This window comes from Grampus griseus, assembly GCF_964374135.1.
Source record: "Grampus griseus genome assembly, chromosome: 12".
Lineage (NCBI taxonomy): Eukaryota > Metazoa > Chordata > Mammalia > Artiodactyla > Delphinidae > Grampus > Grampus griseus.
In genome coordinates this window covers 71,983,860-71,997,284 of record NC_139006.1, presented here as the reverse complement: position 1 = coordinate 71,997,284, position 13,425 = coordinate 71,983,860, and the positions used below count along the sequence as shown (strand labels likewise).

The following is a 13,425-nucleotide window of genomic DNA, read 5'->3' as shown; positions in this document are numbered from 1 at the left end:
TTATATCTATGTGGCAAAGCACTCAAAGCGTGAGAGAGGCATACTTAGTCATTTTGGTCCTTGGTATCAACTCACCTGTGGCCTCGATTAATTGGGCCACAGAGCCCAGACAGGTCCATCAAGTGGCCCAGGGGCTCTAAGTCCCCAGCACCTATGATCCTGCATCTGGGCTTTTCAGCCACATACACATAACCCCAATTTTCTTTTAAGCAAAAGCATAGTTCTACACATTCAGGGAGAAGTAGAGGCTAAACAGAAACTTTTGCCTGGCACATTCAGACAACTGAGGGGAAAAGGACTTAAGGATCCAGAATTATACAGAAAATTGCTAAGTCTCTCATTTTGCACATGAAGACCCAGCTCAAATTATTCATTATTATTTGCACATCTTCTTAGCATATTGAACTAAATGCAATAACGTGGAGTCTGCTGTTGAAATTACTTATAATATGGGAGGCATCGACAAAATGTATTTTACCTCAAGTGGCCTCAAATGAAAATCATACATATCGAGAAGTACATAACCATCTTCAGTATTCAACTTTTAAATTACGTATACATATTACTAAAACACGATTTTATTAAGACGAATAGATTATTAGATAAGAGTCCATCTGTCAACTGGGAACTGTCAGTAACTGAACTGTGATTTACCAGATTTATCAGAATCATGATTTACCAAGTAGGTTTCCTCGTTTTAGGGGAGAATGTAGCTTATTACCAGTGGACTGTTGTATACCTAGGCAAGCATCTCCTTTTCCATTTTTCATTGAGAAATAATTTTCTTTTTGGTGGGGGGAGAATCTTTTTTCCTCTTTTACAGCTTTTATAGCTTATTTTCTGTGCCTTGTGAACCCAAGACCATAATCACTTTCCCTTTGAGCCCATTTTTATTTGATGCTGATAAGCCAAGAAGTACTAGATGAGGAGTCAGAATCCCTCCACTGATTTCCTGTGCAATCTTGGGAAAATCACTTAGCCTTTCTGTTTCTTCATGTCTCATTTGGAAAGTCAAGAATTAGGACTAGAGCTACTCAAAGGCTCTTCCATTTCCAGTGTCCTAGGGCTCTAGAATTCTGTCCCTGCTACCTTTGCCCTCAAGTCAACACCTCTTTACTGTCTGTGAGTGTCTAATAATTAGTAATTTGCCCTAAGTCAGAAGAAATGCTCTTCCATTCCTCAGCTTCCCCACCAAGTTAGGTTACTCCTGGCACTCACATTCATGGATAACTGGAGGCCTGGGCACAAGGAGGCTGGGGGAGCCTCTTCTTTTGCACATCCTGGCTGGTAACCCCATGGTCAGTGCCTGACATCAAAGTTACACACAGACAGCACAGTGGTCACAGTCAGCACTGCTAGGCATACGCACTACTAAACGCACGGCACTTGTACAATGATCAAGGACAGTTAAGACACAGGAGCAAAGGCGGAGGAAGCACAGATGTTTAATTGTCAAATATGGGGAATGTTTTCTGGGTTTGGGAGGGATTCATAATACCACACCTTAACTCTGCCTCACCTGGATCTGCTTGTCTGCACATGACACTCAGAACAACTGATGAAAACTGAGGGACTAGCATTAAACAGGTGGCTAAATGTTTGTGGGTTTTTTTCCTCTGCAAGTGAATTGGTCATTTGTATTGGTGTCATGTGTAGACAGACTTGGGGGCTTTATGGTGATATTTATTCCAATAGCTGGGGGTGGGCTCTGCCGTATCTGAAAAGAGCAAAGATTCTGACAAAAGGATGCACTTAACCTAGAACCAATAAAGCAAGGGCAATGCAAATGCCAGGGGTTTGTACCTGTAGCTGAATCAGGAGGGAGGACCCAAAAGGCCCGTCTGCCCAACTCCCTGCTCTTGACCACACAGCCCCGGGAGTTCTGCCTACTTACACCACTGCCTTTCTAACCTGGACTCATGGGACCCACCAACTGTTTTGGTCGTGACAGTGGTTATATAGGTTTAATCTTTGAAACGGTCTTTAAAAACAAGAAGAGTTTTTGTATGATCAGCTAGAGGCTGTTTTTCTCTATGCTGGAACTGCAGGCCAAGGGCATAACTAACAATAAAAATAACAGTAAAAGCTGCCATATATTATTGAGTGCTGACTACATGCCGAAAACTGGGATGAATGCTTTACTCACATATTGAATCTAATTTTTGCAAAAGGAGGATATAGGCTGCATATAAAGAATTTATAATTATGAGAATTGTGGTTAACCACTATGGGAGGACTTGGGATTTTCTTCAGAGTGTTTTCAAGAAAAGGGAAGTATGGTCTTTTTGGATCAGCTCCAGGAAGTCCTACCTGGAAACAGGGGTTGAGCCTGATCTCTTAAGTTCTTCTAGTTCTGGGAGACAGGTCTGTTTCTTCAACATTTTAAGTTTTTTGAAAGTGATGGATGAAATGATGTTGGGAGATGGCAAAGTCCTCTCACTCTAGGTTAAAATGGAGCCAAGAGTGAAGTGAGATTTACAAAATCTCCCTGAACTTAAAAAAAAAAAATCCCCAAACTTGCCATTCTGATATCTAATTTAAATGGTCCACTAACAGACAATTAACTGGTTTTAGGGATTTTGGTCTTTTGCTCTTTTAACTTTCCTGGTTCAAAGTGTTTACATATTTATATTTAGTGAAATCTAATGGGCACATTGGCATTAAAACTCCAGAGGCAGAAGTTGGCTCATATAATTGGCATTAATATCACTTAGCTGTAACCAAATGAACTAAGTGCTTAGGAAGAGCCAGCTAAACACTCCTGTCAGTTATCCATCTCTCAGTGACCCTAACAGAGAACAGCATGAGAACTGTAGTACTTTCCTCTTTAAAGTGATAGGGAATAAGCATGTGGTTTCGGTGCCCATCAAATCATACCATTGAACTTTAAAATGTTTTAAATATCTCCCCTTCTAATTATTTCAAGCATCGATCTGTTTTAGTGTTTTCCATTTTAAAACATCTATTCCTGTTTTTTCCTGTCTGTTTGGATGATTGCCATTCACACAACATTGTGATATGTGTCACAATTGGTAACACGTTTGCACCTGTATGATTTTTCTTTCACTGGTTAGTACTGGATCTATGTAACCTGCTCTGATTAGCTTTCTGGAAAAAAATTAGAATAAAACAGCCCCCCTTTAGGACCAGGCAGAACATGAGCATAAGGACTGAGTCTTTCCTTACTGAATTTGGTTTGATTTTAGGCGTGATGATACCTTCTCAAGGAGGGGCAGTGAGCTAATTACTGAACTATAGTAATTATTTGAAATGGTATTTGTAACATGACAAGCAGTCTAGATGAAGATTTCTGGAAAAGAACAAGCTACCCCACCTCAATGTATTATAAATGTGCTTGACTGGTATTTGGAAAGAAGAAAGAAACTCTTATTAAAATTTAACATCAACTTGGCCAGGCTTTGGGCTGAACTGGAAGAACAAAGTGCTGCTCAGTGAAAAGCCAGGGACAGGAGTGATGGGATTTCTACTCCTAAGGCTGAAATAATGGAAAAGAGAACAGCGAGCGAATTCCTCTGCAGCAGGCCTATACATCTCCAATTCCAAGGGTTTATTTAGTAGCGATCTTGCCACCACACAGTGGCTTTTCCTTTCGAAAGGCTTAATTTGTAGGTGTAAAGATCCAATTTCCGTGGCAACAGGGAGCATGTGGTGTCTACGATTGTCTTGAAGTTTGGAGCAGTGCTGACGGACACAGTGATACTCAAGATGACCTCACCTCAGTGCTATTCACATGGGGACCTGGCCAGCCTCAGAGCATCTACTCTGCTTTAACCCTGCTGGTTCTCAGAGGCCCTAATCGTAGTTACAACACTTTAGGGGATATGGGATCCATAGCAACTTCTAAGTATTCTCCTTCCAGGTTCTTAAGCTGACTCCTTGCCTCTATATTCTGAGAGAATTCCCAGCCCAGTGCTGGGGTTGGGACTGTGGGAGGCACTAAACCCAGGCTGCAGTGCCCTGCAGACGTGGCAACAAAATGATCTGCCATAACAGCCCTCACGCCAAGAGATGAGATGCTGCCCACGACCTAGGCTTTCTTCGTGGTAGTGAAAGATGCACTGTTATACACCTCTCGCCAGAGAGGAACCACGCTGCTGCAGAATGACTTCACGGACTAGTGAGAACGTCATAAGAGGCGTTTCTTATAAAAGTAATCATAAGGGGATCCCCAGCATGATTTGCTCAGTTTGTCATGAAATATCAAAGTTACCCAGAGCCTTGAACATATCAATTACAGATGCAAGACATACAAGCAAAGCTATTTCAATAGGATTCCTAGCAAAAATATTAAACTCCACGGTGGGGGGGGGGTCAGGGGAGTGGTTGGGGGGGTGGGGGGGGAGAGAGAGAGAGAGAGAGAGAGAGAGAGAGAGAGAGAGAGAGAGAGAGAGAGACAATATACGCAAGCCAGTCTTTTATGTTATCATTTTAAAGAGTCTGATCCCACCCAGGCAAAACTGAAATCCTGCTCAAGTTGGCCAGAGGCCTCTGATTACGAGGGCTGTATCTGAGCAAAGCTGCAGAAACTACAGCCCTAATCCTCATAAAAAATGGGAGGCAGTTTATTATTAAAATACAAACATGAAAATACTTCAGACCATTTCGTTAGCAGCATAGTTCCAAATGCAACATTCCCTTTATCAATCAAGTTTAAGTCAGGTGGCTTCCAAGCATCTGTCCTGCTAAGACCCTTAAAAGAGCAGTGCAAAAGGGGGAGAGAAGACATCTTTCCTTTTAAGTGGCAGACCATCCTTATAAGACATTCTCTAGGGTTCTATTCTGTCGTCTATTCAGTGTGAGTTGGGGCACTTTTAAATCAGCCATTTGGCACTTCCTGTTCGCAGTCCTTAGGCACAGCGTGACAGAGTCAGCTTGGTGAGCCCTTCCCCGTGCATTCGGTACAACAGCTGAAACTCAGCAGGCAGCTGGTGGGACTCCTGCCACTTGGTAGTAAATTTGGTTCCTTTTTTGTCATAGTAATGGTATGGAAGATCTTCCCTTGTGTTGGGGTCAAATCCAAAAGGCCAAAATCCATACAAGTGGATCTCTTCACATATTGCTGACGCAAGGGTGTACATAAGAATACCTGTGCTCAGCCGTTTGGGTGACAAATGTTTGTTTTTCCAGTACCTGTGGAACAATAAGTACAGGTGGATTCAGAGGCCAGTGTTGAAGGTTTTGGTCAGACGGGTCACTGTGACTGGTTTGGGAAGTGAATTTGTCCAGGTAACTTAACCAGTACTTGCTTTGAATCTGTCTTTTAGACCACAGAACACCTCAGGGCAGGACCGGCTACATAATTTGTGAGACCCCGTGCAAAATGAAAATGTGGGCCCTTACTTTAAAAATTATTGAGAATTTCAAGAGGGCAACAGCAGAGTATTAAACCAAGCATCGGCCTTTCTAAGCATGGGCTCGTGTGTTACTATAGAAGTCACACATGTTTGAAGCCATCCCTGCTCTGGGTTGTCCTAAAGACATAAAAGCCCACCAGTGAGAATGACTGTGCTTCTCACACATAAAGGGCCCTTGGGCTAGGGAGGAGGTTGTTTAGTCAAAGGGGACCTCCTCTGTTACTTCCTTATCCAAACCTAGAGATTAAATCTGTCTTCTTGGGTTTGGAAAGATTGTAGGGCCTTATTTTTTTTCTACCCGCTCGTAAAAAAGTCACATTCCCTGTTCCTTTGTCTTAACCAAATGCTCCCAAGCCCTTCTTTGGCGTGCCAGCACCTAAGAAAAGTATTTACACACTTTCCGAATTTTAAAAAATGCTAAATTATGGTTGTTCCTTCCACGTTTAGATAGTAATTTGAAGCCTTCCTACCTAAACTGCCAAATATCTGAGACTGCCGTGGAGTGAGGGTGTGTGTGTGCACGCACACACATGTGCCTTTATGACTGGCTGTGCAGGCATGATCAAACTGTTCATGAATCAGGTTTTCATGGACTGTACTTCCTCCAAGTTTTCATTGAACCAGCATGTTCAAGCCCGAGCTGTTGAAAGGCTGGGGGCCAGGTGGGCCACACAGGCCGCTCCCTGAAGGTTCTATCACATGCAGTTCCTTCTTCACTACCTGAAGGCTTCATGTGGCCATTTCCCTTCCAGGTGAAATTCAGAAGTTCAGTCTTTGTTTTAATATTCTTACCTAAGGAGTTAGAATGGCTTCTGATGTTTCTTTTGGTACAGCTGTACTTAAATAGAACAAGAGGGGAGCAAAACGATGGTCAAAAGACCACAGGGCAGGTTGGCAGGAGGCCTGGCTTCTAATTCTGGTTCTGCCCATTTTGGGCAGTGATGTTGGGTAAATAACTCGTTCTTTGTACCTCAGTTAATGTATCTTTAAACTTAGGAGTTGGGTTATATCACCTCTAAAGAAGGTAACCATACATCCTGCGAAACTGGAACAGTCCCAGTTTTTGCCTATTGTCTTTGTTGTAATTCTTAATAGTGCCCTTTTTCTTTCAAAGAAAAGGTTCCAGTGAGGACTGTAAATTGTGGCATCACCCTACCTGTTAGATACATACCAGCTGATTACACGATAATTCCTCCTTATATGAGAGGTCAACTACACAGATCTTAAATCTGGAAGACTTTAGAGGACTACAGGATACACTACTATGTACCCATCTACCATGGGATAAAAATATTACAGTCCTTGTTTACCAGACCTCCTAGAACCCACTCTAACTTGCAGTAACATCTGGACAGTATGTTAGGACACTGGGGCTATTCGCATAGGGGAAATTAGAGTTGAGGCAATTTCCTCAGATTATTTAAAGAAAAAAATTCTGCAATTAGTCTTCCTTTATAAAATGCCCTGCATTTTACAAATGCCTGCTCCCAATTCTGGCTGCTTATTAGAATCAGCCGGGGAGTTATTAAGACATACCAAGTGCCTGAGCCTCTCTCCTCCCCCACCAGACAAATTATATTAGAATCTCTTGAATTAGAGCCCAGGCAAGAGTATTTTTTAAATCTCTCCAAGTGATTCTAAGGTACAGCCAGAGTTAAGACTCATTGGACTAGACGAAAATATTGCATCCTGGTTAATCTGTCTTTCAAATTACAAGGGATAATGATGAGCTGATAAAATACTTTTCACATGTTTTGGCACTCAAATCTCGAATTATAAAAGCAGATTATACAATTTTGATTTGTCTAGGTGGTTTTCTAATCTTGGACATCTGACAAACACCCTACTATCAAATAAAAAGGAACATTTAAAGTCGATTCCATCTTTAAAAAAAACCAATTGATTTGTCCACTTTAGTCATTGGCATTATTGGGACATGGCTATCCATTCAAAGAAAATTATTGATTTGTGGTGATTTCCATGACTGCTTGTTAGGCTTACCACCAAGGAAGGGGACAGGGAATGGAGAGGAGAAGCTGATGAAGCACCAGTCCCTCCATTTGACACTTGGTTACCAGCTGGGGTAGGAGACTGAACTTCTTACCTAGAATGACCCATTCATTCATTACAAAACATAAGCGTTCATTCTAAGGTACTAAGCTAACCGCAACAACTAACTAATCAGTTCGCTACCACCCCCAAGAGATTACAATATTGATTTGCCATCTGGTAGGGTATGAGTTAAAGGCAATAAAATATACACACCTGTTGACATGTTGCATTATATTTCCAGGCCAAGCCAGTTGGACCTTTAACTGACCTCTGTGTTCAACAAAAAAGTCAACTAGTGTCCTGGTAACAGTTGCTGAAGTGTGGAAGAAAAATGCAGGGATCCAAAGAATGGCCCCATCGAGCTTTTTTAAACTGAGAAAAAAGTTGTTACGGTCCTGAATGGTCAAAAGATTGTTGTAATATTTTTCCAGGATGCTGGGGTTGAAGGTGGTAAGGTTGGTTTTCCTTCCAACATCTCTTTGGAAAGCCTCCGTAGGGGCAAAATTGCAACGGAAAACAAAATCTGACTTATCTATTTGTTGTCCACACCGGCTCCCTGTCAGGATCCCACTATTTCCAACCACAGCACAAATATTATAATGCTTATTCACAATGGGTGACACATCTGGAAGCAGCGATCGGAAGTTATTGCTAATAGAGAAAACATATTTATGGCTGGAATAATCATAGTGCATCAGTTGTCCAATCCGAACACTATTCTTGGTCAAAGAAAAATTTTTTATTACATCGACATGCTGAAGAATTTCTTGCCTAAAATAAAAAGAAATTCATTAAATATATCCCATTCAAAAGAACTGATTTTCCATCTTATGTCTTATGCTATTTCATTTAGACAAGAACCATAGGCACTGAACCCAAGAAAGATTATACATTCATAATTGAAGGAAGAACTGCTTCAGAATTTACAAACATGTGCTAGTCTCTCAAATTCTGGGTATAGTCCTTTGAAGCTTGTAAATGTTGTAATTTATGGTTTTTAGCTGCCAATTCTTTGGTTTTCTGCTCTACCTGAAAAGTGTATTTGATCAAGGGGGAGGCATAGGCTAAACTGTGTCAGAAAATACAGGGAGACAATTTACACAGGCCCCAAAGAGCTCACATTAATGCACAAACATTGGTGGCTAAGAGTTTGTAACTAGGGACTACTTGTTTGCTATTGGACTGCAGCATTCAACGAATATCAAACATCACTGGTGTCCACATAAGAGCCAAACAGATATGAGTCAGTATGGTACTAACTATTATTAAGATATGAAAATGGTAATAGCAGCGGTGTAGTTGAATATTTAATAGAAATGAGATGATAATCTCATTAATGTCCTTTAAATAATGAAAACGGAACATTTTTCTACTTGATTATATAGAAACCCGTTTAAGTTAGAGAAACCTAATTCTTAGAAAAAGAAGCTATTTTAAATCCTGAAAATGTGTGCATATTCTAAGAATTCAGAGGATAAACAAGGCAAGGGTGATATTTAGTACTAATTTCTGGTTGCTTTCATGTTGAGCATTAAGTGTAATTAAGCGTATCCTCTTAAAGTCTCTGCTATTTAAAATATTTAAGAGACACCGGTCATATGTTACTCTTCTAGTAGGTTCTTCAGTTCTAAGAAACCACATTGAACCTCCTGGGTCTTTTGCCTAAAAAAAATAGCAGGAATGAAACTAAATGCTTTGCATATCATCATTTTACCTGGAATCCTATTTTTTAAAAATTACTTCATTTGACAAAATACAGAGAAACATAAACTGAAAGCTTTAAGCCAGAACTTCCAAAGTTACTAACAGTGTTCGTTACAAACTGTTACAAAGGTAAAGTAAGTTTAAAGTGATACTGGGAAAGTTAATTAAAGCTTACCTAAATGGATTAAAAGGAGGGAAGTTTTGAGAAGGCAATATTGTTCTAACTGGTTATTTGGGTCACATGGCCTAGTGTGGGAAGAATATTTTTATTGAGTCAGAAATATGTTTGGGGAAAAGGTATACTGTATTCGACCCATGAAAAATTTCTGGGCTGACTATAAAATTAATATTGGATTAAAACCACAAAAGTTAAAAAAGAACTTCAGAGTTTTAGAATTAATCAATTGTTGTCATGGACTAACTTCTAGTTAATGTTTAAAAATTTTTAACCATAATCATGTGACTGTGTGTCAACCTTTCAAGTAAATATTTTCATGACACCATGGATAGCTACTGAATTTGTTTTAATTCCATCATTAGATTAAAATAAAAGAGTGCAATAACTAGAAATTCTATGACCAAAACACAACACCCTAAATAGAGTGGTAAAATAAGTATTTGTAAAATAAGTATTCATACCCCTAATGAATACACTAGATGGCTCACATTCCATTTAGCAGCATAATAATCCCACCAAAGAGGAAGGAGAAATGACTTATCTGGAATTGCTAAGAGTTGACCAGATATCACTGAGGAGAATAAATACTTTTGTATAAATCTCATCCTTCTTCCCCCACCTCCAAAAAACAAAACAAAACAAAACCCCACACACATAACACAAAAACTCCTTCATGTATAAATGAAGCTGCTACAAGACAATTAGGAACAATGTTGGGTAGCTTTTACAATATGTTAAAAGCTATAAAAATTTAATGAGAAGAAACACGTAAAAAACCAAAACCATAAAATACCTGCATATATTTGGGCAGAGATTTTCACTAGTAATTTGTTAGGGATGAAGTGTAGTGTCTTCTGTGTTTCAGTGGGACAATACTTTTTTACTTTATTTAAAAAATTTTATCTCTAGTCAGGGAATGAAAATGCATTGCGTGGTATTTTTGTACTTAACTTTTTTTTTTTTTAAATAAATGACTTTGGCAGTATTAGCCATAATGTTAACTATACATCATGGTGCTCAATTAAGCTCAAGTTAGGGAGGATACTGGAAATATCTTTTTTCCCTTCCATTCAAATTGGTCTTTTTGAAGTTTTCTTTTTATGAGAGGGCACCACATGTTTAAATTAAAAAAGATTGCTAATCAGCCTTTGTTCAGTCAGGCCAAGAAGACAATGCAAATACACCTCGGGTTGGGGGTGTGTGTGTAGATTTTTGTTGTTTTGTATTATTTCGTTTTGTTTTGTTTTTGAGCTCCAGAATTCAGAACACCTTTTGGATCTTTTCCCCCTATCCTACCTTTGATGTAAAAACGCTGTCCGATTAAATGTCCACTTAGGTCTGGCTTGGAGTTCATGAGTCAGAGAATGCGGAAAGGGCACAAATGACGGATCTAGAAGCTTCAGCGCAAACTGTGACCTGGAGAGGAGTATGAGTACACAAACAAACGTGCTGGCCTCAGCTAGGGGAAGCCAAGGTAGCCATTAAAGTCCAGCCGGTTGGGAGCGGGGCGGGGATGGGGGGCGGCTGGAACACGTACTGGCTACATCCCGCCCCAGAGCCCCTTCTCATCTGGTCCACCTTCTGCTCCCCACACACACCCGGGAGGAAGAAAGAAAACGAGGGAAATCCGTCTCCATTGTCCATCCCTGCGGGTGCGGGAAAGACCATAAAATGGCCGTCTTACGGAGAGCAGGGGCGGGAGCCCGGCGCTCTGCTAGAAACGGATGCGCGGAGAGGACCAGGGAGTCAGCACCGCGGACAGCGGCCGCACCACTGCTAGCCCTACCCGCGCCGCCCCCGCGGTCCGGCCGGATTGATTTTTGTAGAACGGACAGATGAACCGGAGACCTAGGGGAAGGCTGGGGGTGGCTCCTTCCTTAACCTCTTCCTTCCCGAGCCTAGGTCTGGTTTCACTCCCTGTCCCCTGACTGGGGACCCCCCTGGAGGCCGCTGGCCAACTCCACTCCTCTGCCCAGGTGGGGTTTCTCTAGGTTTCGCGTTCTGGCCTGGCCTGGACCACAGGGTGCAGTCTGTATTTCCTACCCGCCCCTCAGAGGCTTTGCTGGGGGAGTTCCTATGGGGGCACACTGGGGCAGAGGCTCTCGACGAGCTGCGCCAAGCTTCGCCCGGAGCCTTCTCAGTCCTGCCTTGCGCCCGTTGGTGACTTGGAGCTGGGATGAGCGTAGGCGGCCCTTAGGAGGCTCGCTTCCCGCAGAGGGCGGGGGAATTGCAGAAATCCCGGAAAGGCGGGGGAGGGGGGGCGATGGCGCGGTGTGCGGGGGAGGGAGGGAAGGATGGAGGTCGAATACCCCAGGGGCTCCCGGAGAACAGACCCGCGCATCATCTGATGGGGTGAAGGGTTGGGGAGAGGAAAGGAGGAGAGCGCAAGAGGAGTCTGGCGCCTGCGCCATTAAATCGCCCCGGACCGCCCGGAGCCCGGCCGTGGAGTCTGCGGACAGGGGCGCGGGGTAGGCACTCACCTAACGCATGTCCATCTCTCCATGCCCCTTCCCAAATACACACAAGGCCTCTCCCTCCACCATCATTCTCCTTAAACCCTCCCCCCATTTTTGAAATGGGGGAAGGGATGCCGAAGAAGAATACGAGAATGCAATCACATTGATTAGGACAACGGCTTTTAGGGGCTCTGGGTTAAAAAAAAGCACGGGAGGGGTGGTGGTGTAAGAATCAGAGAGACGAATGGAAGGACCACGCAGTTTTCTTGCCCAAAGTGTCTCGGAGAAGGCAAAACACCCCCCTCTGACCTCCCGCCCCCATAAACCAGATACCTGAGGGCACTCAGAGGCCCGCACTCACCGGAATCCCGCGTGGAACATGTACATTCGGGGCGCCCCCGGGTTGGCATACTTGGGAGTGGTGAAGATGTTCTCCTTTTTCAGGGACACGTAGCTGATGAGCGATAAAATCAGCAGGGCGACGCTGAGCATAACCAGCCCCAGCACACTGGCGACCCGGGCCATTTTGCAATTTCTCATCCCGGGCTGTGTTGGGATCAGGAAAAGCGGGGAAAGCGGTCCATTGAGCGGCCAGCAGCTCGCTGGCGTGTCAGTGTGTGTGAGTGTGTGTGTGAGTGTTCGCGCGCGCGTGTCAGCGTATGTGCCGGGGGTGGGGTGGGGTGGGGAGGGAACCGAGCAGGGGAGCCGCGGAGGGCCAGGGCGTAGGGGCGGGCAGGAGCCCCAGAGAGAAGCCAGGCCCCCAAGGCAGGGGCAAGCGGGCCAGGAGGCTGAACAGGAAGATGGAGGGTCTGCGCGGCGGCGTGGCGATGTAGCTGCGCGCCGTGCGTCTCCGACCGCCGGCTCAGGCTCCCCAGCGCGTTTCCAGCGAGGCTGCCGTCTCCTCTGCAGCCTGCAAGATAAATGTGATTGGAATAACGTTACAGTTCGATCTAAGCACAGGATTTAATTAATGAACTCTAATCTCCCAAATAACCGGGGGAGGGGCGGAAGAGGGAGGGATGAAGGGGAGGTGGCAGAGGGAGGGGAATTGAGGCTGGAAGGCTGCAGCCCACGTCAATGGCCTTCCCAGCTGAGGGTGCGGGCGAGGAGGTGTCTCTGGCCAGACAGAGGCCCAAACTTAGTTCAGTGGACAATTCATTACTTTATAAGTTAATCGTGGAATATAGAGATAAATAACTGGAGTTGCTGTCCTGGAGGATCGCAGCAGCTGGGTGCTTATGAGATGCAGGGAGAGTGGTTTTAGGAGTAGAGATTTAAAAGCTTCTCTCCTCACCACAGAGCACAGCCCCGGGCCCCACGGATCAGCACCTGCCCCAGCACCCCAGCAAGGAAGCCCTAAATAGCGGCTGGGCCTTGTGAGCGCTTAAAACCTCCTTGGAATCTTCCGTAATCTCTCCCGTATCTGCTTCCTATGCCCAGTGCATGCTACGCTTCTCTCTAAAAGATGGGTGGTGCCTAGCAGAGTTGTAAGGTGAGCTGTGAGTGTGGAGGGCCCGGCTTCCCCTCCCTTTCCTCCCAGTGTCTGACTCCCAGCACCCTGCATGTAGACAACCAGCATGCCCCAGAGGTAACCAGGACGGAGCAGTTCCCTCTGATTAAACTCTCCATTGCCCACTTTTCTGACTCATCCCTGTGGCCA

The 13,425-nt window shown here is 43.9% G+C and overlaps 1 protein-coding gene across 1 annotated transcript; it reads right to left on the bottom strand.

The window, feature by feature from the left end:
• Positions 1–4,868: 4,868 nt before the first annotated feature.
• On the bottom strand, positions 4,869–12,305 carry ST8SIA3 (ST8 alpha-N-acetyl-neuraminide alpha-2,8-sialyltransferase 3; the record flags this gene model as incomplete). The annotated part of the gene is made up of 4 exons (XM_082667533.1): positions 4,869–5,151; positions 7,641–8,198; positions 10,606–10,725; positions 12,127–12,305. 4 exons carry the CDS (start codon positions 12,303–12,305, stop codon positions 4,869–4,871), a joined length of 1,140 nt encoding a protein of 379 aa, XP_082523659.1.
• Positions 12,306–13,425: the final 1,120 nt, after the last annotated feature.